Raw genomic sequence first — 26,914 nt, 5'->3', positions numbered from 1 at the left:
ATATATATATATATATATATATATATATATTTATAGGAAAAAATATGTATTTCTTTTTTTTTCAGCACAGATACATTTTATAATCAAAAATATAACTGTCAGAACTCAGTAATATGAGAAGTTCAGCAGCAGACAGACTCAGGAGATCAGAAGATAACGGTAAGTGTTTTATTTACAGTGCGAGTGACTATATACAGGAACGAGTGCCAGGACCTGAAAGAATGGAGGATATGGTGAGTAACAGAGAAGCTGGAGGAAAACTAAGAACGCTAAGTAATGGTGGTCTGTTCTTACGGCTGGACTGAAAATTCCTCAACACGGAGGTAAGGTGAGGTGGCAGGTATGGTTCCAAGGATAGTAAGGCGGTGTTCCTTCCAGTGAGAGTGTGGTGAGTAATTCCTTCCAGATGGAAACGTGAAGCAGACAGACAGGCACGGGAGAACAAGTGAGTACTTTGCGTTGGCAGGATCCAAAAGACAAAAACCAGACTGGTTCCACGAGGTTGAAGATACTCCTGAGGTAGCAAAAGCAAGAAACAGGTTTTCATTAAGCACACGTTCACAGGTCACAGGTTTAAACCGAGGCTCAGCGACTTTACCACTGTAAGGTAATGCTCCAGCGCTGGTCTGGTTCCTGCCGCAGCCTTAAGTACACCTGCCTTCATAATCAGCCTGATCTGTCGCAGGTGAGGTGGGAGTGGTGGCAAGATGACGATCCTCATCTGACAACGCCCACCAGGAAGTACTCACACACACCAAAATAAAACACCAGTAATCCACAATCACCACAATAACTAAAAGTAAAAATAACTCTCTAACAGTAAGATTTACAGGAATTTGTTCAGATGTGTTGACCTGGGATGTGGAAAGGGTATAAACAAATATAATCTTACCTGCCATAGATAAGCTCTTAGAATAATCTCTGTTTGGAGAAATAGAATTTAAGTCTAACCAGACTGATGAGCTTATGGCTAGTTGGAGCCAAAAGAAGTGGACCACTGCTGTCTTAAAAAGAATTAGAGCAGTAGATGCGAACACTGTTTTATAAAGTTTTGCTTCTCCACCAGTTTCATATTTCAATAACATTTACATAGATTTTTGTGGTTATTTGCAAACACAAGTAGCAGCAGAAGCGAGCAGTAGCAGTCCCTGCAGAATCATCATAATATGTTTCACAGAATAACAGCATAAGACTAAACAGACAACAGTGTCAAGTTTTATAAATCAGCATTCACACAAACCTCTGTAAATTTTTCAGACTGAAGTTGTGTTAAAACACCAGCAGTCCACTTTGGTTTTGGTCCCATTCAGACTAGCTCTTAGCTCATCAGTCCTGTCAAAATTAAATTCTCTTTCTCCAAACCGAGGTTGTCCAAGGAGCCTTCTACAACAGGGAAGATAGTTACTGTTCATAGCCTTTATACAGAACCCCATGTAAAAAGATGTGAACAGTCTCTGTAAAATCAAAAGGTTGAAACAGTAAATAACCATAACTGATAAATTCTCCCTGATATGACGAAAGGGGTCCAGTTTGTAACGAGTACAGACATGCGGCAGGCGTGCAGAGGGGTTAGAATGATTCTCTGACAGGTTCATGGTTATTTTTCAGGGTTGAAAGCCAGTACAGCGAATAGATTTACTAGGTTGGGCCCCATTAAAACTAAAACAATAACAGTTTTCAAAGTCAGGAAATAGTTTTAAATGTTAACTGTCTACCTTCCTTTTTAATGGTTTTTATGATTTCCAGGTACCTTGTATTGAAAACTGTTTCTAAATGTTTGTTCAAGCTTCAGTTTTTCTGTCCATTACTGAAACAGCTCTTTATTACAGCTCAAGACTTTTTGTGAAAAAGTGAGTTTGAAGCCCGATGCAGGGGTCCAACCTTCTGATGAAACACCTTGTAAGACTGAGTGAGGGGAGAGGAAGAAAGGTGCGAATGTTTCCTGCTCTTAATGTGTCTGACACAGACGACAGCTCAGCCAGACGCTGAGCAGCAGGATTATTCTGAAGGAAAACGAAAGGTGAATCAGATTTTCTGAGAAGTGGGAATCTTAGAGATGTTCCTCTGGAAATGCAGCACTTTTTCAGGTTCCTGGTGTTTATCAGCTTCTATCTCTGAGGGAGGTCCTGTGAAATCTGTATGAAGTAAACACAATTATATTTGAGAGTGAGACTTTTCATGAGTCTTGTGAAACATATAAACAACTAACTAGCAGCTATTTTAATCCACCAATGCTAGAAATAAAAGGGGGGAGGGGGAATCCAAGTGCATATGATAGTGTTTATGGTGAGATGCTGCATGTAGACGTTTCCACAGAATATAAGAGCCTGACAGGATGGAAATGAAAATATTAGTAACCAGCCGATGAAAATAAAAGTAGGAATCGAAATTTGTTTAACCCAGAGGAACATTCTAAAGGTCAGATTGCAGTTGATGTAAACAGATGGGAAATTGGTCAACTGAATATAATTTCATTGATTCCCACAAAATAATTTACGCTTTTTGAACAGCGCAAATTATCTTTTTACCAAGGAAAAAAAAATGTATGCAGAATCTAAATCTATAATAATAATTTTACTGACAAGACGAAGAAAGTGTTTCACATGTTTATTATTTGTTGTTTCAGACCACAATTTAAGAACATGACCTATTTTAGTTGAACATTTGGCGTAGCTTACCTGAACACCTAGTTTAATTTTACCAGATCGTCCTGCCTAATTCACCTAAACATCTGGCCCAAAACACCTGATCTAATTTTACCTGAACAGCTAGTTTATTTTCTATAAACATCTAACAGTTTTTCCCTAAGCATGTTTCACTCTTTATCTGAACATCAGGCCTAATGTACCTGAAAATCTGATCTAGTTTACATGAACATTTGTCCAATGTACCCCAAACGTTGGCTCATTTTCCTAGTTTACCTGAGCATCTGTTCTAATTAACTTGAACATTTGGTTAATTTTCTTGAAGATCTGGCCCAATTTTATTGAACATGTTTCCAAATGTGCCTGAATATTTAGCTCTTTTTACCAGAACTTCAGATTTAATTTATCTAAACACTGTGTTGTTTCTCAAATGACATTTTGATACTTATAACACATATAGCTCCAAACCTTTTCTACTTTTTTCCAGCTTTCTAATATATACTGTAAATACTGAAAACATGCATTTTGTTCATTGATATATTTTTTTTAATTTTTTCAGTTCAGTTTTTGATAAAATAAAATATCTTTTATGCTAGTGTCAAGAGAACATGAAAGCCTTTGTGTCTTTTCTTTATTATGTCTTTGGAAAATTGTGGCCTTCCCTCAAACTTATCATCAAATCAAAGATATTTCCCATAAGGTGAATAAAAAAAAAATATGGAGTTTATGTTACAAAAAAAGACTAAGTAAAACATTGCTGTTGTCTGTTATAATAAATTAATTTCTTGGTCTTCTAAAGGGTGCAAAGTCTGATTTAAATCATCCAGAAAACCATTTCATATTGGTTCTGACATGATACACTGATAGTTATGATGAAACTTGACGGCTAATACTGCATAGACATATTCTAACCCACTTATTTCATCATTCCCATCTTTATCTTTCACAGGATAAATCACACAAAAAACTTTCTTTGTCCACTTGTTTGGTTTCAGCTGAAATCTTTAGTGACTGAGCCTTAAACGTGTCTCTGTGATTGGTGATCTGCTCAGCAATTAGATAAGGCAGCTGTGAGAGTTGTTGCACTAATGAACGATAGAAAAGATGAGACCTGCTGTCCTGCAGGCACCCTGGGGTTTTGCTGGTGACAGAGCCTCTTAATTAAAGCCCATAATTGGGTCATGTATGGTGGGGTGCATCTCTCAGCAGCAGACAGACTGTGTCCAGGTTTAGAACATGGGTGATTCATTGCTGTGACTCATCCTCATAACCAGCTCTTTAGTAAACTTTTGTGTTTCATTTCACTGATGTCATTTCCCCACAGAACTAAGAATACGGGACACTGTCCTCCCCAGGAGCTTTGGGAACTATTTTCAGTCCCTTTTTTTTTGTGTGTGTCCAAGCAACATCGCAGTTTTTCAGAGTTTCTGAGGGTTACTGCTGGCTCAGTTTGGGTGGCTTGTAAGATGAGTTCTCTGTGCTCAGAGTCAGAGTTGGTCTGGACGTTTGCCACAGCTGCAGTCATACTGGGCAGAAAAAGAGCTCATGAAGTTGTCCAAAGATTACAAAGAGTGGCTGCAGCAACAGACGTTCCTTTGTCCTGCGGTGGAGGCATTCCTCACACTCGTGCGCTGTGGTATTCCCTGTGAATACTCACTAACGTTTCTTTCCAAATGTCATTTTCCACTGCGGTAAGTATGTGTGTGTGAGTGTGTGTGTGTGTGAGTCGTCGTGAGGCTTAAGACAAGATGATGGCACTGTTCAGGCCCTCAGGTAACAATGTCACACTGCAATTTAGCTGCATGGCCAGGAGCCACTGTTCAAACCAAATTACACCTCCGGGTGGAGAGGTCAGCACAGGAATTTGATTTTTTTGTTACACATGGTGGGAGTTTTTTTAAGCAGAACAACCAGCATGATGTTGACTTCATTCTAACTGGACCTCTGTTCCAAAATGGCACAAGAGGAAAATTTAAACTGACTTGGGAACATTACTGAAATAAGAACAAAACGTTTTTGCTTTTTTTCCTGAATTCTATCAAAACCAAATAAAACCTGAGCACATGGAGCATTTTTAGATTTGATTCCCTTCAGTAGTTTGATGCTTCCAAACAGCAAGCTTTTGGGAATGGAGTTCATTCAGACCGCTTAGATAAATCTTTTGAATTTCACGTCAGCACAAACGCAACTCTTCTAAATTTGCTCCTGTGAGAGGAGAGCTTTTCCTCTCTCAGGATTCCCCACTCGGAACCAGCACATTTTCCACATCTGAGCCAACTGGGAGCCATCATAACTCTGCTCAAGCCTGGGGAGGGAGATGATTGAGGGGGGGAAATGAAATGAAAAAGGAGAGCGTTCGGAAATGAGGAAGAGCTGTTTGATGGTTTTTGACCTACGGTTGCATGTCTTCTTCTCTAATTAGCAGCCGTTAATTAGAGAGCAGAGATGAGTGGGTGGAAGCAGAGAAAGTGGAAAGTATCTGCTGCCACGCCTTTGAGCCTTGTATAAACACATGGCTGATCCCCGACCCGACCCGCCTAAGAGCTTATGAACCTAAACACACAGGTTATTGTCTGAACTTTCTACAACAAGTGGCTCTTTATGATGATGAGGCCAGAGAGCCATCAGGAGATTACTCAGTTCTGATTTGATGAGTAAAAAACTGTAAAGCCCAAAGATTTTCTCACCTCAGGCCTGGACTCGGTCTGCTGAGAACATTTCATGTAAATGAACCAAGCTTTTCTCACTTTAATTGTTTCTTAGCAACTCACTCGGTTAGTCTGGCCAAATATCTGGACTTTAATTACAGCATGGGTCATGTTTGTTGCTAAAAATAAAAGCTATTAATTGTTAATGTTATGCAAAGTCCAACACGTGTCCAGGTGATCAGAAACAATACATGTTTCTCTCACATTCTCCTCACGCTTTTCAAAACAATTCAGCATGGGTTTGCCTTTGAGAAACTTGTCAAAGTCTCAGCAGGCGAGTCCTGTTGAGAATCGAAGGTTGTTAACCTCATTTCAGGTTTGATTTGAAGTTTCTATCACAAAGACTGTGGATACACCTGTGTTGTTGCTGTGCTTTAAATTCATCATAAAGAAGTAAACAGATGCTTGGCAGGGTCTTCTGAGTGATAATGAAAGGATGCAGGTATATAAATCAACAGCACTGAGTGTTATATCTGTATTCAGGAAGTTCTGTCTGAGTGAGTGAGTTTGTTTGTTTGTTTTAGCAAAATGTTTCATAAACCACTAGATAGAATGTAATCATTGGATGTGCATCTAAAGCATATTAACTTTTGGAGTCAACCCAGTTCAACATGTTAACTACAGCAAACTGACCTTGGCAAAACTCAGTCAATTTTATAGATATTGAGCTAAACTATGGTGTGGTTGTAACTGAGAGCCATCATCAACGCATACTCTGAGAGCTAACAGTTTTCATGAGCTCTTCCAGATTTTGCACAATGTCATTTCTAAGGTTTTGACAGCTATAACTCTGTCATTTGTCAACATAGGATGATCTTAGTTTAAAACTAAGGCATAAAAGGCAGCGGGTGATATGCATTCCTTCCAAAAACGAGATATGCATCCCAGACTGACGTTTTTATTTTTAAACCTGCATCCTTTTGCCTTGAAGAGGAGCCTGAGCCACCCTCACTGCTCTGACTGCACACTCTCCAGACTTCTAATGAGCAGACTCTTTCCTGTATTCGGCACTCCTTCATGAAGCTCGTTTCCACAGAAAATTTAAAAAAAGTAAAAAGATCTGTACTTGTCTGTTTATCCCATTTGTGTTTATTTGAGGTCTTTTAAAATAACATGCAGGGCTGCAAATGTCCTCATAAGGTTTCAAACTGTTTACATGAAGCTTATAACGACCCAGGTTTACAGATGTAAAGCTAATCTCAGCCAAAAGCATGATGTAAACTGATGAGCAGGACGCTGCTGCCAAATAAACCCATTAGGAGAACAAAGCTGAAATAACTGAATCCTGGTAAGGAGGAAATCTTCACCTGCAGGTTTCACTGAAGCCACTTCTACTGGGTTCAAAGGTCACTGTGGCTCTTTAAGTGTGCTGAAGGTGGATGTGAACTCATACTTGTTTGGGCCATCCAGGACTAATTGAGCCTTAATTCAGGAGCATTTTCTATGTTTGCTTGTGAGATCGACTCTAACATGATCAGTATCTGTGATTTTGGCTGAATTTCTCACATTACCCATTCAGATCATTACATTTTTTCTTCCATATTATATTTGTAACTTGCTCCAGAAGCAAAAAACTTTATTTTTCAAACCACTCTCAGGTAGAACAATGTGTGCTTTTGGAAACTTTATGTCTAAAGAGTTAACGTTCATGGTTTTATATAGAGCATTACTGCCCCCTGTTGGCCATGACCGTGAACTGCATCCAGGGTTTCTTCAAACAACATTTTAGAAACAAAGTATTTATATTCTATATACTATTATTTATGCATATTTATATTTTGTTATATTACAGTGTATTTTGACACTGTGAGGAAGTTTATATAAATTTAATACAGTAGATACAGACTAATAAAGGTTTTGTGTTGACTATTTTGACAACAAATTTATGTAAATGTGAAAATTTAAGTAGAAATTTATTAGGATTTATAATAAAAGCTCAAACCTATAAATAGATAGATTACATTATAAAGCTTCAAGATGAAATTTAATCTGTGTATGAACTTCTACAGTGTGTTTCAGATCAGGGGTCCACAATCACTGGGTTAAGGACTAGAAACTGTCCATACATCATTCTGTACCAGGCCACCCAGAAATAATACAAAAAAAAGTCTATATAGATGTTTTGTTGTGTTAACTAATTTACCTCTGGAGATCAAACAAGTATCTTTCTTTTTCAATTTTAAACTTAGCACAAAAAGTAATTAAATTTTGTGTTTGGTTGATTATTTCCTTTTTGTAGCAATGTTTCTTGACAGTATATCTTATACAGTTGGAAAGCCTGTTTATTTTCCTTTAAATGATGCCAAATTTGTACGAAAATGCGGGTAAAGTAGCAGAGTTGAGTATGAGGGTTGTGCCCATGAACTCTTCTCTATCAATGCCAAGTAGCTTATTCTGCTATTTATTTGTTTATAAAACATGGGCCTCAGAAGCATGTGGAACAACCATACACAGCCACAACTCAAAACAAGAGTCAATAGCAGAATAAGCTGTTTGGCCTTGGCAAAAAAGATTTTGATGGGCACAACCCACACACACAGCTCTGATAGTGAACCCACAAATGCTGTTTTCTAACAAATGTGGCCATTGAAGGGGAAATAAACCGGCTTTTCTAACTGTATAAGATTTATTGTCATGAAACAGTGTTACAAACGGACAAATAATTGACCAAATATAATTTTTTTTACTTTTTCTGCCTAATTTTTATCTATTTCTATGCAATTGTTGCAGGGTATTTTATTTTTCAAAATGACCACTTCCAGTTGTGCATCTTTCTTAAACCTGACTCAGTCGCAGGTATTTTTCACGTACTAACAAACCTACAAGTTAACCCGGGCAAAAATGAGCGAACTAAACTTTGTTGGAGAACCTTTTTTTCCCCTCACTAGTCTGTGGGAAAGTTGTCTTTTATGAAACCAGTCCATGATGCACAAAAGGTTGGGGGCCGCTGTTTTAGATGAATAACAGAGCTGTCACAATTAATAATTAGTCCTGATTGGGTCTGAATTCCCCCGAGAATGGAAACAAACACAGTCTTTATTTTTCAGGCATATTTAATTGGCACAATAAACACAATACAAAGTATTCAGTGCACCGGAACACAAGCATGGGCCACCAAACAGAACACAAACAGAAAAGTGCAAACACACCATTTGGTAGACCTCGTAAAGGAAAAGAAGTCTTACTTTGCAAAGCAGATAAAGTCACAGTAAGACTCTCCATAGATAAAATAGATCTTTTCCTTTGAAACTTTATTTATATTCTCATATATATTCTCTCTAATTCCAACATGTCGTTTCCTCTGTACAGGCAGGTGATTCTGGGGAGAAAAGATTTGTGGCGGTTTCAGAGCTGTGGCAGGTAGATGGCTGCTATAAATCTGCTGCTTGACTCTCGTCATTTATCACTTAAAAAAAAAACCCTGGTGTGAAGTGATGGGAGTGAGAAAGCACGTGTAGTTTTTTTTTTGTTAGTTTACTTGATTCAGCAAGAATTTCATCTTTCCCTCCATCATGAGTCCAGCATTCCTCCACATCCATGAAACTCTGCATCAGATGGAAGCTCAAAATACTGAATGATATTCTTATTTTTCAGGACCTAGCAGAACTTTTCAAGTTAAAAACAAAAACAAAAAAACGAAACAAACAAGCAAACGAAAAACAAAAAGAAAAGAAAATATCACCAAATTTGAGAAAATGTGCCATTGAGCAGGAAAACAGTCTGATCCTCGCACTGAAACCCGGCTAAGGCCCAAATCAGGTGCTGATCTGCATGGTGTCACAGTTCAGTCACAGAAAATGTGCTTCACAGTACATTTTCAGATACAGTAGACAGGGGGGGCGGGGGCTCTGGAGGGGGAAAACATTTCCCTAAAAGATAATTAACGTTAAACTAACCACAGTCACATTAGACATTCTGATCAAAACATTAAAAACAAACATTTTCTTACATAAAAAACAGTAAAAAGAAATGCATGAGATAGATCAGCTTTTTTGGGTGGGGGATTAAACTGAGAATGCTGTCGGAGAAGGAAGAGGAGGAGGAGCTCACACAGCTGCTGTTAAAAACAGGAACCCATGCTTTCTGAACAGAAAGAATATGTCTTTAAATATATTTAAAAAAAGAACCATAGGCACCAAACCCAAACAGTAGCATTCAGGTTAATTTCAACAGTATGACCAGGCAATGGGTGGGGGGGTTAACTGAACAGAAAGGCTGGAGGCGAGGGGTAGGGGGGAGGGGGGCGTAAGCTAGCTTGACGTCGACACTGCCTCTCTGATCTGCCAGCAGAGGGGCGAGGAGGAAGGACAGGGCAAGCATGCAGCACACCACAACGCCCCGAGCCGTTGCAAAAAGAAACAATAAAAACAACAACAACAACAAAAAAAAAAAAAAATCAAATGCCTCGAAGCAGCTTTGAGACGGGAACCGCGAGCTGCCTGAGGGAGGGGAGGGGGGAGGTGGAGCAGGGGGTGGTGGTCAGAGAGAGGAACAGACACCAGAGACAAGACAAGAACTGATTGGATGAGAGTGATCCATCATCCAGCTGATGTGTGGGAGGGATGGTGACAAAAAAGTGAACTTTCTCTGACAAGAAAAACACCAAACACACACAGATGGTTCTTCTGCTTCAGCCTGGATGAAACCTGCAAAGGTGGAGCTGATTTTTTTTAAAGAGATGGGGGTGGAGGTGATGCTCTCACAGATGATATATGGTTTTTTTTTTGGAGTGAGTCATGGCTCTGTTACAGACACAGGTCTTCATCTGGCTGCTTGGAGGTTCCTGCTGGTCCCCGTCCTGTTTCTGACCACACCCCCTCCTCTGTGTGTGCGTGCGTGCGTTTGTTTGTGTGTGATGAATCAAAGGAAAGGAGAAACAGAGCTGGGCGTTAGGAGCCAAAAAGCCTGGTTGGTGGTGGCGCGCGGTGCGGGCGGAGTTAGTCACATTAAGAAGCAAAGCTTTGCTGAAAACAGCACAAAGCAAACTGTATGTTTGTGTCATCTGAGCGGATGTTAAGAATGAAGAAAGTTATGAGCGCTACAACGCAGGAGGATTTCTCTTATCAGTACTTTAAATCGCTCTGAGGAGGAAGCACAACGCTAATGATACGGTTTTTAATTATTATTTTTTTTTTTTTTTCAAAACGCTCGGTGCTCTTATCGGCCTTTGTTTTAGATTCTGGTGATCTGTCTCTTTTTCACATGGTGGCTTCCACGAGGCTGCTTGCCCTGCCATTCCTCAGCCAGCCTGACACTTTTAGGAATCTGCAATTCAGAAGGGAAATACACACAAACAAACAAACAAACAATGACAAAAAGGACCGTTAGTTTGAAGAAAAATAAAGAAAAAAGACAAAGATATGGAGAGAAGGCTGTTGCATATGTAGAGAGTCAGCAGGTTGGTGGTCTGCGCATGATGTAAAATAAAATAGAACTAAAAATCCGTCCAGCTATTTTCCACTTTTATCTGACTTGAACACGTTAGGAAGCAGCCACTGCACTTTGTCACAACATGCTTCACCCAAGTCATCCTGCAGCATGCGCCACACTTGAATAAAAACTACTGGATGTAAAATAACACCCTTGTGCTTCGCCTGTGGCCTCCAGGAGCTGGTGAAACACCCTGACAGGAGGCAGGTCCACCAAAGGGATCCTGTCTGGGTCAGAACTGATCAGTGGCTTACTGACTGTTTCGTGGCAGTGGAACATTGAGGCGAACACAGGTGCTGCTCAGAGATCCATGCAAGCAAGGCCGTGGGAACTAAAGGTGTGGAGGGTGCTGCGGCACTCTCTGGTCGACATGTCCAAATATGTGGTTACATATTACAGACAAAATTTTTAAAAATCCAGATACATTTGTGCTGCATATGTGCAAATTCTAATAATATTTTGATACTTAGTTTTGAAAATTTGGTTTTAAAACCATGAAAATGTACTTTAACTAGAGACAAGACCGGAAGCCAGAAGCAGAGGCCACAAAGGACAAGCGCCCCCTAGTGGCTGGCTGCAGCACGATTGTCTTGCGACTCCATGTAAACGAAGAGAACATCTTCCTGATTAAAGTACTGATCATTTTTTCAGCTGTTGACTTGCATATTTCTTACTTTGCTGCTGTATGTTCGAATATGTTTTTCAAAATATGTTTAGTTTTAAATGGTTATCTGAGGCTTAAAAAACTTGTCATGTTACGCTGTGACTGGCAGTGTGACAGCCTGCTAGTGAGTTGGGAGGGTGTGTGTATCAATTCCACAGATCCCAAATACAAAAACAGACATTTTGGCTTCAATTTTGGACAACTGAAGTCAATGGCATCCATTTTTATTTATGTTTAAGATAGAAACCAGCACTGTTATTCCAAATTTGTGTGCAAAAAAATGTACAACCTAAAAACAGTAATTTTACAGAGCTTTATTACAAAATCCCATTTCGGTGGAAGTTCCATTGTTTTGCTTAGCGCCATTAGCTTTGTCACTTGTGATTTGTCAAATCATACAGTTCAAATGTTTGTGTAAACATTTACCAGCTCAGAATGCCCTGTGAAAAAACACAATAATAACCGGAGGAAGGAAAAAAATGGATATCTGGAGCGTTTCGCCAGAAGGTACGCAGAAAGTTTGAGACTTTGACTAAAAGCTCTGAACTTACAGCAGGACAGCCAAATGTGTGCTCCCTGTGTTCATCGGAAACTAGCAGACTCACAACTTTTTCTGATGACTTCCTGTGCTGCGAGTTTGCTGCCAAGGAACTGTGGATTATTCAGGAGCAACAAGTGAATTGAGTCTCTTTGTGACTCTGTTTGAAATTGTTAAATGGTATAAAGCAAGCTCAGACCTGAAGCTTTTTATTGTATTACTATCAAGATGATTGCTGTCTAAATTAAAGCAATAATAAAAGTCATTACAGCTGCAAAGTAATAGGATTTCTAATCCACCATTTCAGATTTGGTAATTGCAGCTGCATTGATTGAAGTGATTTGTTCAGCTCTGCGTTGGCTTTAAAACTACTTTTTGATTTTTATATTTGTAGAGAAAATCTTTCCTGATCTCACCACAGTGGATACATTTGTTCTGCTTCAGTTTCACTGAAGATGTGTAAAATTCCATTTCTTTTCCCTTGGAAACTTGTGTTGGAAGAAGACGCTGCATGTACTGCTGTTTCGTGCTTGTCTCACATTATTATATGATGGCTGCAAACATGTCTGCTTACAGAACAATACTGATAACAGAAAATGAATATGAATTTGATGTCCAAACTTTTGTTTTATTGCTGCGTTTGTCATTGTTCAGAAGGCCGAAGCGAAGGAATCTCAGACTATTTTCACACAACATCCTCTCAGTAATTAATACCTAATAATTATGGGTTTTTTTTAAACCATCTGATTGTTGCAGGGTGGCTGGTAAATGTTCACAAATTTTATTCATTGTTCTTTAGTAGAGGATATGAGCACTGAACTGATTGTACGATTGTTAAAAAATCAAAAAGTGGGCAGAACAGCTTTAGGTCATGATTGCATGATTTTAAAAGTATTGTCTATTTTAAATATGTAGTATATTTTTTAATGTCCATATGCAAAAGCTTGTCACTGCCATAGCACATTTCACTGCATACATTTGGGATTATGGTAGTTTTTGTTTCGGTGTTTAGGGTCATACAAACTCACAGCAGCCCCCATCTGAAACATGTTCCCACGGCTATGCATGCAAGACGGCAGCAAACTTCAAAACCTCACCATGGAGCTCAGAACAGCTAACTCTCACTCCGTTACTCCTTTACCACTGGCCTGGAAAAAAAAGATCCAGAACAGGATGACACTATCATTATGAAAAGTACATTCAGAGGGTACAAAAGGAACAATTACTGTTATATTGAATAATGTAATAAAATCAACCCAACTTGGGACAATATTTCTGTTCACAGCATGCAACAGTCCAGGTGGGAGGTGTCACATTTGATTTCAGCCTAGAAAAATAACTCTGAACAAGTGATCCTCCTTTTACAACAGGTCTGAATGTTGTTTGGATGATTGTACGCTGAGCATGCTTTTCTTACAGGTGCAAACAAAAAACAAACAAAAACACAGGAAGTGTGCGTGATCTTTCAACTTCTGGATCAGATCCTTCATTAAACATTGTTTATTTTAAAATTATCAGTTTTTTTTTAAACTAAATTGTATATAAAAGAAATTAGGACGCTGAGTGATTGATATGTACACATGTGACCACTAGGTGGCACTGCAGTGAGAGGCTCCTCTTCAGTCGCTTCACATCTTTAATGTTTGAGTTGCTCAGCCAACACTTGTGAAACCTTAATAAATATTCAGAGCTGCAGAGACACACTCAGACTGTCGGCCACAACCGTCTTGAGGCACAACGGACAAATCTGATTGGTCCTTTCCTCTGCAGAGACAGGAATCTGGTGTGTCCGTCTGAGCAATCAGTAACAATCTAATCTCTTTCCTGCTCATTTAGCACATGAATAGAAGCATACTGACTAACAGTAACAAAAAAAACCTCTGACACAGCATAAATCTGCTGAGTTAAATGTATGTCATAGCACCTTTGGCATTTGTTTCCAAAAAGACCTCAACGTAGGATGTGGGGACATATCCCTCCTCATCCTCGTTCCTCCGAACTCTCGTCCAGCCATCTCCTTTGTCTTCTTCTATGACGTACAGCAGCTCGCCCTCGGCCACAGCGATGGTGCCCTCATTATGACCTGCAGGATGAGGAAAACACCGGAAATAAGAAAGAAGGAAAAAGAGGAGCTAACGGACACAACCAAGAGGAAACATTATTACGTGACAAAACTGCTCTAATGAGTAAGATGAACTGGCTGCTGTTTCATAAGAAGCCTCACTGTCACTGGTATCAGAAACAGGTAACATGCACCTGCTAAACCGATCAAGGTGAGGATGACAGAGCTAATTAAGCTAATATAAGCAACACAATCACAGCTGTTTGCTGTCCAACAGGAAAGACAGATGAAGCAGAGTCGAGTTTCAGGCAGAAGAAATTTCATTTAAAAATCCACATTTTATACTTCCTATGACGTAAACCAGTAGTGTTACAATTCAGATACTTTAAGACTCAAAGAGACTACTTTCATAGGAAAATAAAGCCTCAAAATATTTAATTTTGATAATAAGAGGTCAGTCTCAACAGGGACTTTAAAACAGCTTGTAAAGATATTTTAAACACCAACAAATACCACACTTATACAGAATGTCATCAAACTTCAAATGTTTGTTCAAATGAGAAGCCTTTGAGGGTTCCACCCCAGGTACACCTACATCTTATAAAAGTAGGTCAGCAGCATTAATCATCTCTTTGATCCTTCAGAGCTTCTTACCACATGTGATTTTCAAAAGAGATTACTCAGTTTGCTTTTAAAAACATTACAGAGGAGAAATGACTGTATTTCAATTCACACTCCTCCTCAACACATTTCCACAGAAACACCATCCTCTGCTCCTCTTCATCTCTCCCCCTCCATCTAAAAGAGTTTGATTAAACTTTTTTTTTTTCCAACCCCTATAATACCAGACTTTATGAGCAGCAGCCAACAAGCAGAAGGTGTGTTTGGTTCTGCAGCTACCTTCAAATGGGTACAAGGCTTTGCAGGTGCCAATGGTGGGGAGGACGTCATCATCAAACTCATCATCAATATCAGGCGCGGTTGAAGTGGGGTTGGGGGTGGCTTTGACCTGAGTTTCTGAGTTCTGTTCCTCTGTGTAGCTGCCATCCGGGCTGCTCAGGGGCCAACACACACACATTAAATATACTGTGAAAACATACGTAGTTTTCATCCAAAGTAACATGGCTGGTATTGACTGTCTGATCCGGGGCTGATGTTTGTCAGAGTATACCATACCTCTCTCTATTCTGTGCACAGTTGTTGCTCACTGCTGTGTTGTTCTGGGTGTCAAAGAATCCACTTCTCCGGTTTGTGTCACTCTTAGATGGCATTCTCTCCTCCACCTCCGCGAGCCAGACCTGAAACACACACAGCTCTTACCAACATGTGGACAACTTCAAAACTGTCAGGGAACTCTTTTAGTTCACACATTTAATTAAAAACACTTCTGACATGGTTAACACTGGAGTCTTCCCTGTCTGTGTGCAGCAGGACCATGAAGCCAGCTGCTCCAGCTGCATTACTTCTTGTCCTAATAAGGACGAGCGACAGGCCTGACCCAGATTCAGCTGTGTGTCTGAGCTCCTCATTATTTAATGTTTTAGATAAACCAAACAAGAAGGCTTTGCCAACACCAACACTGAAGAGAAATGAGCTGCAAGTGGTGGACAAACCTCGAATTTCTGCACTTCAGACTGGAGCTTTTCAATGTTTTGGCCTATTTCTGTCAGCCGGGGGTCCACGCTGGCTGGGTCTCCCATTTGAGGGTTCTTTATGTACACGTCTTTCATCTTAGTCAGAGCGTCCCTTAAGAGACAAGAGTAAATCACTTAAGCCAATATAAAGCTTTGAGTTTGTGTTGCACAATAAAACTTAGAGAAACAGATTCACCAATGGGTTGTGTGTCTCCTGTGGGTGCAATTAAGTACTTTGCACATCTGTCTAATTCTCAAAGTCTTCACATAAGCATATTTCCACTTTAACCTTTGCTGCGTCCAAACAGCATCTCTCTGCACTGACACACTTCGTCCAGATTTAAGTTAGGTTTTATGTTGCATTTTGGGAAAAACCTGATTGTATATATGTAAATTACAGTAACAGCAAAAATTGTCTGGTTCTTAAAGACCAGAAGTGTGTGCAACACACAGTTTGTGTCAAATATTCACAGTCTTCTGAAAGCTGGAGGTAGCTGTGTCTCAAGAGAAAAAAAAACAGAGGAAAAGGATTTGCTGCACCGGTGCCTTCACAACAAAAGGGCAGTCATGTCATGGATGGTTCAATTCATCCTCTGCTCCAAGAATCAGTATCAATGAAGTGAATAAATCTTGTTTCTGTCAGACTATAAAATCTTCTGATTATAAAACGTTTCAAAAGGTGGAGCTTCACATCCAGAGGTTAACTAACAGAACTTAAAGTTATCTAATGAGATAATTATCATATAAACTCATTTTATATACAGGATTTTGGCCAGTGACAGTTGTTTTTAAATATGCTTTATAAATAAACTTGAACTTGAGGTTTGCAGCAGCATATACTTAATGTTGTTTGAGTTTGACGCAGACAAGGAGCAAATAGCAGCAGCAAATAATGTACAAAACAGGAGCAGAAAGACATGTTGCACAACCATAGTGAATCTGCCAAAAAGTGGGCTTTTAGTCATTCATGTTTTTTTATAGAGATACCTCTGGTCCATCTCTTTTTGAATGTCTTTATTCAGTTCGTCAATCTTGCCCTGTAGCTTCTTCCTCCTCTGCTCTGGAGGCAGGTGACTGAAGTCCTCTGGTCCAGAACCCTAACATCACAAATTGAAAAAAAGAGGCAGAAAAAAAGGGAAAGAGACACATATCTGTAAGAAAACAAGATAATCCATTATTCCTATGCTACTGCTTCCATGGGGCTTGTTTCTAGTCAGCGCAGTATCTCCAAGTGAACCAGACAAATATATATATAACAAGTAACGTTTTTTTTATGTTCCTTGTTCCTGTTAAGAAGATACTGCAGCTGCTACTTAACACTCAGATCTAAATGTTCGTCTGTGGATAGACTTTCACCTTTTCAGTCAGCACACTCTGCGAAAGCATCAGAAATGTAATAAAGCGTGTCCGTTTCCTTTTATCACTCAGATAATGTGTCAGTGTGAGCGGCCTGATGGCTTTAAGCTCAGCAGTGCCTCAGACTTTTTTTTTAACTATTTTTAAGGGTTTTATCTGAGTTTTTTTTTTTTTAAACTCTCTCATGTAAGCTTAACATTACAGTGTATTGCAGAAGTATTCACCCCTTTGGTTTTCTTTCAGTTTTGTTGCCTTACAACTTGGAATTTAATTGGGGAAACGTTTTAAATAGTGGTGCATGCAAATGTATTCACCTCCTTTGCTTTAACGCACCAGAAGATGCAATTAGCTTCATAAGATCCATCTGTAGGCAATCGAAGTGTCAAACGACACCTGTTCTGATAGACCTCAGCATCAACACTAGTTCAACACCTCCAAGTAGCAAGAAGCTACCACCAGGCAAGAGACAGCATGAAGACCAAGGAACTCTCAACACAGGTCAGAGACAAAGTTGTAGATCAGGGTTGATTTATAAAAAAAAAAAAATGAATAAAAAAAGTCTCTGAACCTTCAATAATCCATCAAAGGAATGATGGATTATTAGGAATGAAAAGAATAGGCCGCCTCAGAAAAACGGCCACGAGAGGGTTGTCAACCAAAACTCACAGATTGGGTAAAGAGGATGTTAGTCTGAGAACAACCAAGAGGCCAAGAATAATCCTGATGGAGCTGAGCAGCTCTTCTGCAGGGATGGGGTTACCTGTCCATAAAACCACCATAAACTGCAGAGAGCTGGACTTCATAGAAGAGTGGCAGGAAAATAAGAAAGACTGTTTGACATTTGTGGTCAAGTGAGACTAAAACTGAACTTTTTGTCCATCAAAGACAACATCATGTCTGGGTCAAACCTTACAATTCTTGTCATACTTAGAACACCATCCCTACAGTGAAGCATGGTAGTGGTAGCATCATAGTGTGAGGATGTTTTTTTTCACAGAAGTGGCTGGGAAACTGGTCTGGTATGAAAGAAAAATGGCTGGAGCAACAATCTTTAAATCAAACCAGAGATTCTCAGTTATCTGAGCTGTGACTGGACCATTTCAGGACCTTTCACTGGTTCTCTTTAAACCAGTGGAGTGTTGCTTCAGCGGAGTGTTTAGGGTTATTGTCCTGCTGGGAGGTGGACCTCTGTCCCAGTCTCAAATCTCTGGAAAAATCCATCCAGCCTGAAGGAGATGCAGCCAATAGGTCATGAAGAATGGGCTAAAATTTCAGTGGAATGCTCAGGTATTTATGTTTTATTTTGTGTTATTTCTTATTTGTTTCACAATTAAAATATTTTTAATCTTGAAAGTGATAGTTATATTGTGTAAATTAAAAGATACCACTCCCCACAATCTAAAATTCCTTCTAAATTTTAAGTTGTGCAAGAACAAAACAAGGGGTGAACACTTTTGCAAATTACAGTACCTTAAAAAAGACAAAGACAACTTTAACTATTCAGACCTTCAGTTGCACTCTGTTCTGTGACGGTAGCCAATTGTCACTATCTCTCTCACCTTCAAACAAATCCAGAGTGGGGATTTATTTTCTTTTAATAAATATAAAAATGAACTCCAAACACATTAAGTCAGCTTGGCTGCCACAGACTTTTATGCTCGTTTCTTTGAAATATGTCCAAACACGTTCAGTAATTTTCTTCAGTCTTGGCGTCACGAGTAAGCATCCAATCAAAAATGAAAACTGTATGTAGTAAAGTAAAGAAAAAAAAATTGTAATAATAATTTTGTAATAATTTCACTTCATAAAAGCTGGGCTCTGAGAGGACTGTAGGGCTCTGCTAGAGCTAGGGGCTTGACATCAGGAGTCACTGAACACAGCAGCCGGGTTACCATGGCAACCTTACCCTCTCTTCCTGTATCAGCATGCAACACTGAAACAAGGCATGCAACATAATGACAAATATCTGTCAGTCGTCATGCAGGGACGTCATGCTTCTCGATCAGATCACAAAAATGTAGGGTTCATGATTTGTCATCATGTGCAACAGATGAAAATAGATCATTAAAATGTAGTTTGATTCTAGGTGGTAAATCTACTCAGAGACATTTAGTAACATGTTGTTTGCAGAATGATTTTGACTGAAAAGCTACAAACGGTCAAACTGATCATTAAAAACAGGTGTAAATGTAGAAAAATAAAAGCACTATAAAAACTGATTTTCCTTCATACGTCAGTTTAAAGGAAGAGTTTCTATTTCTGGGAAATACACTCATTTTGTAAATCCAAACTCTCTCACTTTCAAAATGTCAGATCCTGTTTTCTTTGTGTTTCATTTAGTGTCTTTCTCTGACAACAAAAAAATTCAGATTCATGATGAGTCACAGTGAATCCAAAGGCTAAATCTCTCCACGGACTGCTGGAATGATGAGCATGAAAACTGTCACCGTGGCAATCAAAGAAAGGGAAAGAAACTAAGTGACATTTTTCATGTTCAGGGGTGTAAAATGACCAAAATCAGGAGGATTTCATTAAAACCTAACAAAGATCTTGGGGTTCCTAATCCAAGTCAGTTACAAAGAAACCTCCAGCCACGGAGCTTTAGTAAAACTTGTGTTTTTATTCATTCACCCTCCCTTCTTCTCTCCAAATGTACGGGATGTTGAATAGATGTTTTTATGAGATAATCTGACACATCAAACATCACTATGTGAGCAGGTTGGGAGTGAGACTGGGCTGAAAACAGACTCTCATGTCTGAACTCTCATAATGAAACAACGTCCAGCAGCACTTAGCTTAGCGAAAGAAAGCAGGAGGAAAGGTGAGACCAGGCAACATGAAAAGATGAAGAACTGCTAAACTGGTGACAGCAACTTCCTGGTCACTGAAAAGCTTTATGTAGCAAAAAAGTAATGAATTATAAATGTATTATTTTCACCTGAAAGAGTGACGCATTCAAAGGGCAAAGGGTGCTTGTCTGACTAAAACTAACCAAAACCGCTGGATGTTTTTTTAATAAAAGCTGTGGGTTTATATATAAAACGTCAATAAAAATGAAACAGTATTTCCCAAAACTGTTCCTTTAATCCTCAAAGTGCATTTTATTCGAATAAATCTTCAATTCAAGTTGATTTTCTGTGGAGGCCTGCCATCATGCAGGTCTTGTTGGGTTAGTATTCCAAAACAGAACAACAAAAAAAAAAATAAACACAACGGCATGCAAAGTCAAGATGTCTACACCGAGTCAGATTAGTGTTAGTTACAATGACGTTCAGTTTGTCGAGACAGAAAAGTCTACAGGACGGACAAATGGGTAAAACGTAGAGTAAATGTGATCACCTCAATGAGACTCCGGACGTGGGAATTGAGTGTGATCTGCACCACAGAGACCACAGACAGTTTGGGTAAAACAAGACAAAAACACAACCACAACGTAAACAACAAAACAACACAAATGAGACAGCGACACAAGTCCACTCGTGTGTTACAGCAAATTTATAAAATAAAAAAAAAATTTTAAAAACTCAAATTCAAAGCAACAAAACATACATAATCCAACAAAACATGAGGGCGCACAGAACGTTATTAACATGTTACTGGGGGAGGACGTGACATGCGTGTTGTGGTCATGCCTCTACGGTCATGCAGTTTTACGATCATGCTTACCAGCTTGAGAGAAAGCTTCATGGAGGAAGAGGGGGGTAGGGGGCAGAGAGAAATGGCACAGGGCAGGAGAGAGAGAGACAACAGGCAAAAGTCAGCATGAGGAGAATATCACAGCCACTCGTTTTCTTTTATATTCAAATACTTTACCTTCATTTTACAACAATGTTTTATTCTGTCAGACTTCACCACATGAGGAAAAGAGGGTAAGAGTTTACTGAAAACAGTGCTGTGCTACAAATAACCCCCCCCCAGTCTTTTCTAAAGTGGTGAAGTTTAACACCCATAAACACGATGGATTAATGGAACATGAGAGGTGAAAAAAGAAGCCAACCTACTGCACAAGCATGAAGTGAGGACAGAAATACAAACAGAGAAAGAAGAAGTAGAGAGAACATGACTGCAGCGGGAACCAAGGTACCCTTTACTTCTGATCATTACCTGTTGCCAGGCAGTGACACACAGAGGACAGCAGAGGGCGCTGAAGGCACGTCATCACATTCACAGTTACAGAAACAGGTTTGAGAGGCACAATGTCACAAATAAACGCACTCAGCGAGAACAATCTAAAGGTCAAGCAGAGAGGAATTACAAACTAAAAGTCTGTTGGGGAGTTGTTGAAAAGACTAAAAGTCAGTTGTTGTCATTCTCACAAACAATCCCAACACTGTTTTAATAACATTTTGAACTTCTTTCACAGCACTGGTAAGGAGCCAGTTCAGCTTACATCAGACAACCATATGATCTTTGTTTATCCCTCATGTTGTGCGGTGAGCTTCCTGTTAGTTTATTGTGATCAACTATAATTTCTATTCAAAAGGGGAATTTTTTCTAACCCCCTATCAGGGTGTTCCTAGCATCCCATCTCTACCCAAGGCTCTTAACTTCTTTCGATTGGTCATCTAACAACAGATTGCCCACTGCCTGACTCAGATCCTTCCCCCTGAACAAGCCTCTGCACCTCCCTGACTGCCTCCATCCTAAAGTGTGAGGTCCCAGCGTCCTCCTATGAGGGTTCAAGAACATAAAAGATGTTCTTTTGTGTCATTTTTAAAAAAAATTGAAATGATTTACAGGCATATAAGCCATAAAAACAAAACAAAAAGAAGATCTAAATGTGTACTGTTTATGAGAAAATAAGTTGATCACAATACTAGGTGATGATATACTGTATGTATTATGGATGTATATTCAGATATGTTGGGTTGGTTATTTTCTACCAGGAACACAAAAGTAGTTAACAAGGAATGAACACAACAGGAGGGTAAAATTGATTTGCTTAATGATTCTTCAAGAGGATCGAGTTGTATTTTGAATACAAAGAACACAGCTGAGCGCAGGTTAACAACCATTGGCTGGTTGAGCTGGAGCAGATGACTGATAATCCTGTTAGAGGCTCACGGGCTGGGTCACTGATGAGCTCTAATCCACTAATCGAGTCATCCAGCTGGACTGGTGTGTTATAGTCCTGACTACAAGAGCCTGACAACCTACACTTAAACACAGACCAGTAATTGCCAGATTTTTTAACATCGATGAAAACTTTATGTAGAAAAAAAATTAAGAATAAAAAACAGATACAATTCTAGATCAAAGACAGGATCCTCTTTGCAGTGCGTCAGAAAGAATATATGATGAGTCAAATAAAATATTGCCATAATGGAAACATAAAAGGCAGATTTTAAGGTTAAGTGGAAAATGAAGGCAATTTATCATATTTCTTACACAAGCTAAGCAACTTTATGTCTCTTCATTTGCTGTTTTTTTCCCCCATTTATTTTTATAAAACACAATTCCACATCATTTTGTCACTTTTCACCCATCGGTTGTTAGTGGTGCCAGTGGTATCACTATAGTGGTTAAATCATATTTGAGAGAAATACAGACATGAATATTGCTGAGCTTCAGCTCCACTTAACAAGTGGAGTACCTCAAAGCTCTGTTCGGTTTTCATCGTACGTGTTGCCTTCAGGGTCCAGTTTTAGAAGATGCAAAATTCTGTTTTAAAGCTTTGCAAATGATATTCAGATTAGTTAAACTTAATAAACGAGTCAATAATGTTGTCAAAACAGTTTTTTTCTCTACTTTTTTTACTAGAAACTTTAAAAATGTTACTAAAGCTTTTATTTCAATACATACAACATATAGTAATTCTAGTATAGGAACAGGAATCAGTCGTCTCTTCATTGTCTGCAGGTGGAACATAGCACTGCTGCTCGTCGTTTAACAGGAAGAAGAAAGCAGTGTTGGCTTTACTTCACTGGCTTTGTCTGTTTAAGATTTTATTGCTGTTTTTGATGACGTGGTCGTGTTCCATTGACAGGACTTTTTACATCTTTCACTTCATCTAACACTGACGTCGACATATGTTCCCAGATGTTCCAAGATCCAAATGCAGAAGTCGAGGTGATTGAGCCTTTGTAGTTGCTGCTCCTTATTATTGCCAAGAAAGGCCAAATATCATGTAATTGCTTGTCTTTGTTTGTGTCTGTCTTTTAGCAAAATATGAACCAGTGAGATCCGAAACTCTCAGAAGGCAACCATTGGATGTACATCTACAATTCCTTACTTTTACAATATATAATTTACAGATATTGAACTAAAATTTGGTGTGATAGTAGTTGAGAATCATGCCCAACATATATGCTGAGCGCTAACAGATCACACAAGATATTTGTACTAAAGAAACACTTTTAATTACTGGCATCTGATTAAATAGGACTTGACAAGCTGATTTTATTTAGTGCTTTATTAAGTCTTCTTTTTGTTTTTCTTTCATTTGTGTTTTTACAGCTCTTGGTTTTGTTATTTTCGTTGTGCCCCAGTGGGGTGCAACTAATTGCTATCTAAATAGAATTTACACTGGCATCAGTTGATCATAAGTAAAGCTTCTGAAAAACAGTAATTTATTTTTTGCTGAAAAACTCAGTTTGTTCTTTCAAACATTGCTCATTATAAACTCTTTTCATCTATCGGGACACACAGAGATACACAGGTAAATCATGGTTCTTACAGACATGTAGCGCCACTGCAGTATGGGACAGCAGCACACAGAAAGCCCGGGAGGGGTGAATTCTTCTACGCTGAGCCCAGATCCAAAGTGTGACTAACACCTCGCCCAAACATACGTCCACATATGGGGCAATTCTTGGGTGGGATGAAAATATCATTCTCTCATCCACAATCTCCCACATCCTCAGGTGCTTGAGACACTTTGTGAATTGGCCCCTTACAGATGCAGAGGGGGGGAGGGGAAGCCCTGAAACAGCTGCGGGACATAGCAAACCTCAAGCTGATACATGTGATGAAGGATGAAGTCTTCTCTGATCATTCGTCCCGATTCCACAACCACGTGATCAACACGGAGCCAGACACTAGCCTCCTTTGTGACAATGTTTTAATCGCGCACACTGAATGCAATCTCCAATGAAGAGGCTACTGCCGGTCCTTTATGTGGCTTTACTAATCACACACATTCAGTTTTCTTTCCCTCTTCATTCCACACGTACAGGTGGTGTGATACTCACGGTCTCCCATCACACACACACTTACAACATATTGACGGGCTTCGAAAGCATATGTGGGCTGACCCAGAGTCCTCTTCATGAGCTCTTTGTGATAAATGAGCGAGCGCGGGGATTGTTGCTGCGGTGGTCGTCAGAAAGAACAAAACTCAGTCAATGAGAGCTCAGAGACATACTGAACGTTGCTCCCTAAACACAGAAGCTTTCTCATTTTCCTCAACACGCACATACATGCCAACACAGACACGCACAGGGACGGAGCAACAGAGAATGGAGATTAGATAACTAACATGTAGCTCTAAAGGCTCTCCTGCAGGCGTGCACATGTTTGCAGTGTGCACAACAACTTTTCACCTCCACAGGCACAATGACTCTAATCTCTGACACTGCGTTGTCCTTGCAGGAGTCGACTTATTTATAGGAGTAAACACAGAATATGATTAGAAGTTGTCTTCAAGGTTTACTCTTAAGAAAAATCTGCAAAAATGTTTTCACAAGTATGAAATCTACTTCTTTCAGTGTAATATATTTCATTTAAACATTTATATGAATGTCACATGTACAAGGATGCAGCACACATAAATGACACATGGATTGACTAATAACTGATTAAACTTAGGTTCAGGTAAGTTTTACATATATCTATATTCACAAACTATCAGGTTATTTTTAACCTTCAGTGAGTAACACCATTTAGGAGCATGTTGTGATCCAACTTTTTAAGGTACAAAATTTATTTTTAGTCTCTAATCTTGTTCAAAAACAAATATTATATTTGGTAGATAATTCTGAAAAGCACACAATCATTGAGTTTTTAACCCAAACTATTTCATAATGTGGATAATTTCCAAAAAAACAACAACAATTAACTGTAATGTAAAACTATATGTTTAATCCAACGTCAGAGTATATCACAGGGCAATAAAGGAATTAAAGGCTGGATGGGTTTTAAATGGGGATCATCTGGGACCCGAGCCTCGATGGGGCTGAGGATCAGTGTGCTTTACGGTAGAACCGCCACGGTTTGTGTTTTGTGGTTTCTACCAATTTTTCAACGTGGTGTTTGGCTGGCAGTTGACGATGTCATAGACTCTGACTTTTGGGCTGTTTGGGATTTTCTGTTCTTTAGAGGGAGGGCGATTCTTGCTCTTGCAGCTCATTTTGGTGCATGTGCAGGCTGTGCATCAGTGTGGGCATTTTGGGGGGTTTTGCCCAGTGTGTCTCTAGCTGTTGTGGGGCTTGCAGTTTTCCTTGGTTTTCCCCCGTGGTGAGGAGACTGCAGTTGTGTTTTGGCACAGAGTGCTCTCTTCGGGACTGGGGGTTGGGGCTCTTTGTGACCTGACATGACTCCTACATGGAAAGCTGTGGGGACATAAATTTGCACATGTGTAGCTGCCTAGGTCTTCTGCCAATCACAGTTCTGGGATTTGGGGGATCTGGCTTGCGGTTTTAGCACAGCAGCTGTTTATTTGGTTTTGTCTGCCTCTCTTTGGCTTGGCAGTCAGTGGGTGGCAGATGCAGATGTATGGTTTTGTGGTGGTCTTGGTTGGCTATCAGCGGCAACTTTGGTATTTCTTTTGGTCTTGGTTCTATTTGTTCTTCTTGTGCAGCTCATGCATCAATGTAAGGGCTTTTTTTTCTCTTTGCTTGGATTGTTGCGGGGTTGGGTTAGGGTTCACAGGGTTGGGGTTTTGTGGCTGCTTTGGCACCCTTTGACTTTCCTTCAGGGGTTTCCTAGGTTATTATGGTTTGTATCATTATTAATATTAGTAATATTATGATTACTAATATGATCACTGTCACTGATGTTACCATAAATCACTATTTTTAGCCTTATTTTTACTCCTACTGGTACTGTCAATAATACCGGTTTCAGTCATTTTTAAAGTCACTTTCCATATTTTATTGATTATTGTGCAATTACAAACCAACAAGATTTAAAAATGGGCTACATAGAAAAATTAGATCAGAAATTGACCTGTCAATTGTGTGCATATTTTTTCTTCTCTCTTTTATCAATGTATTTTTTTCTTTTTCTCTCCTCTTCCCCCCTTCTTGTTTTTGTTTTATTTGTGTTGTTTTGTCCTCTCAGTGCACTGTAATTATTGTCACCTTATGCAATTAAAAAAAATTAAAGGTTATTAAAAGTATTTAATGAGACAACATATAATGATTGATTTAAACTTCTACTTTGAGCTCTCTACACAGTCTTCTACTTTGATATGATTTCTAACCTCTAAACCATCTTTCAGCCTGCTGTAACATCATGGTCAAACTTCAATGTTTATACAGTCCGTACAGCTGAAAACAATGCCTGTGGTTTATCTTTGAATGCTGTTTTTTAATCTCTTTTTGAGAGTTGTTGCAGAACTTCCGCTTTCGGAAACGTGATTGATCTGTACAGTGGAAAAAAACCCTGCACACTTCCCTCTTTTCTGCACTCCCTAGAATCATTTCCTCTGCAGTCGACTCACACACTCGCCTTTTACGCCATTTTTTTTTTGGTCTTTTGCTCTTTCAGCCGTCACGTTAGCCCCCAGATAATACGCACGGTTTAAGAACAAGGACATGCTGCTCTTTCAAATCATGAAACTACAATTGTTAGCCCGGAAGGAACACAGAGAGTGACCGCCCATTCCGGAGGTCAAGGAGAGCTGGGAGAAGGGTGGGGTTGCACGACGGGAAAGTAT

At 39.4% G+C, this 26,914-nt stretch overlaps 1 protein-coding gene across 24 annotated transcripts in view; it reads right to left on the bottom strand.

Annotated features, from left to right (window-relative positions):
- Positions 1–8,751: 8,751 nt before the first annotated feature.
- LOC108244772 (formin-binding protein 1) overlaps positions 8,752–26,914 on the bottom strand; it is a 74,935-nt gene continuing 56,772 nt past the window's right edge. For 7 of the 24 annotated variants that reach the window (XM_037979259.1, XM_037979258.1, XM_017431226.3 and 4 more), the window contains 7 exons: positions 20,704–20,718; positions 20,377–20,412; positions 16,669–16,778; positions 15,661–15,793; positions 15,224–15,345; positions 14,948–15,111; positions 13,474–14,068 (listed from right to left, as the gene is read on the bottom strand). In XM_037979259.1, coding sequence (XP_037835187.1) covers positions 13,890–14,068; positions 14,948–15,111; positions 15,224–15,345; positions 15,661–15,793; positions 16,669–16,778; positions 20,377–20,412; positions 20,704–20,718 — 759 coding nt within the window. In that variant the 3' untranslated portion in view covers positions 13,474–13,889. Of the gene's footprint in view, positions 10,619–13,082; positions 13,134–13,473; positions 14,069–14,947; positions 15,112–15,223; positions 15,346–15,660; positions 15,794–16,668; positions 16,779–20,376; positions 20,413–20,703; positions 20,719–26,914 lie in introns of those variants that run through there. The other 17 variants (XM_017431232.3, XM_037979260.1, XM_017431237.3 and 14 more) reach the window with 8 other exon arrangements.

This window comes from Kryptolebias marmoratus, linkage group LG14 (assembly GCF_001649575.2).
Source record: "Kryptolebias marmoratus isolate JLee-2015 linkage group LG14, ASM164957v2, whole genome shotgun sequence".
NCBI classification, from domain to species: Eukaryota; Metazoa; Chordata; class Actinopteri; order Cyprinodontiformes; family Rivulidae; genus Kryptolebias; species Kryptolebias marmoratus.
This window is presented reverse-complemented; position numbering and strand designations above follow the sequence as displayed.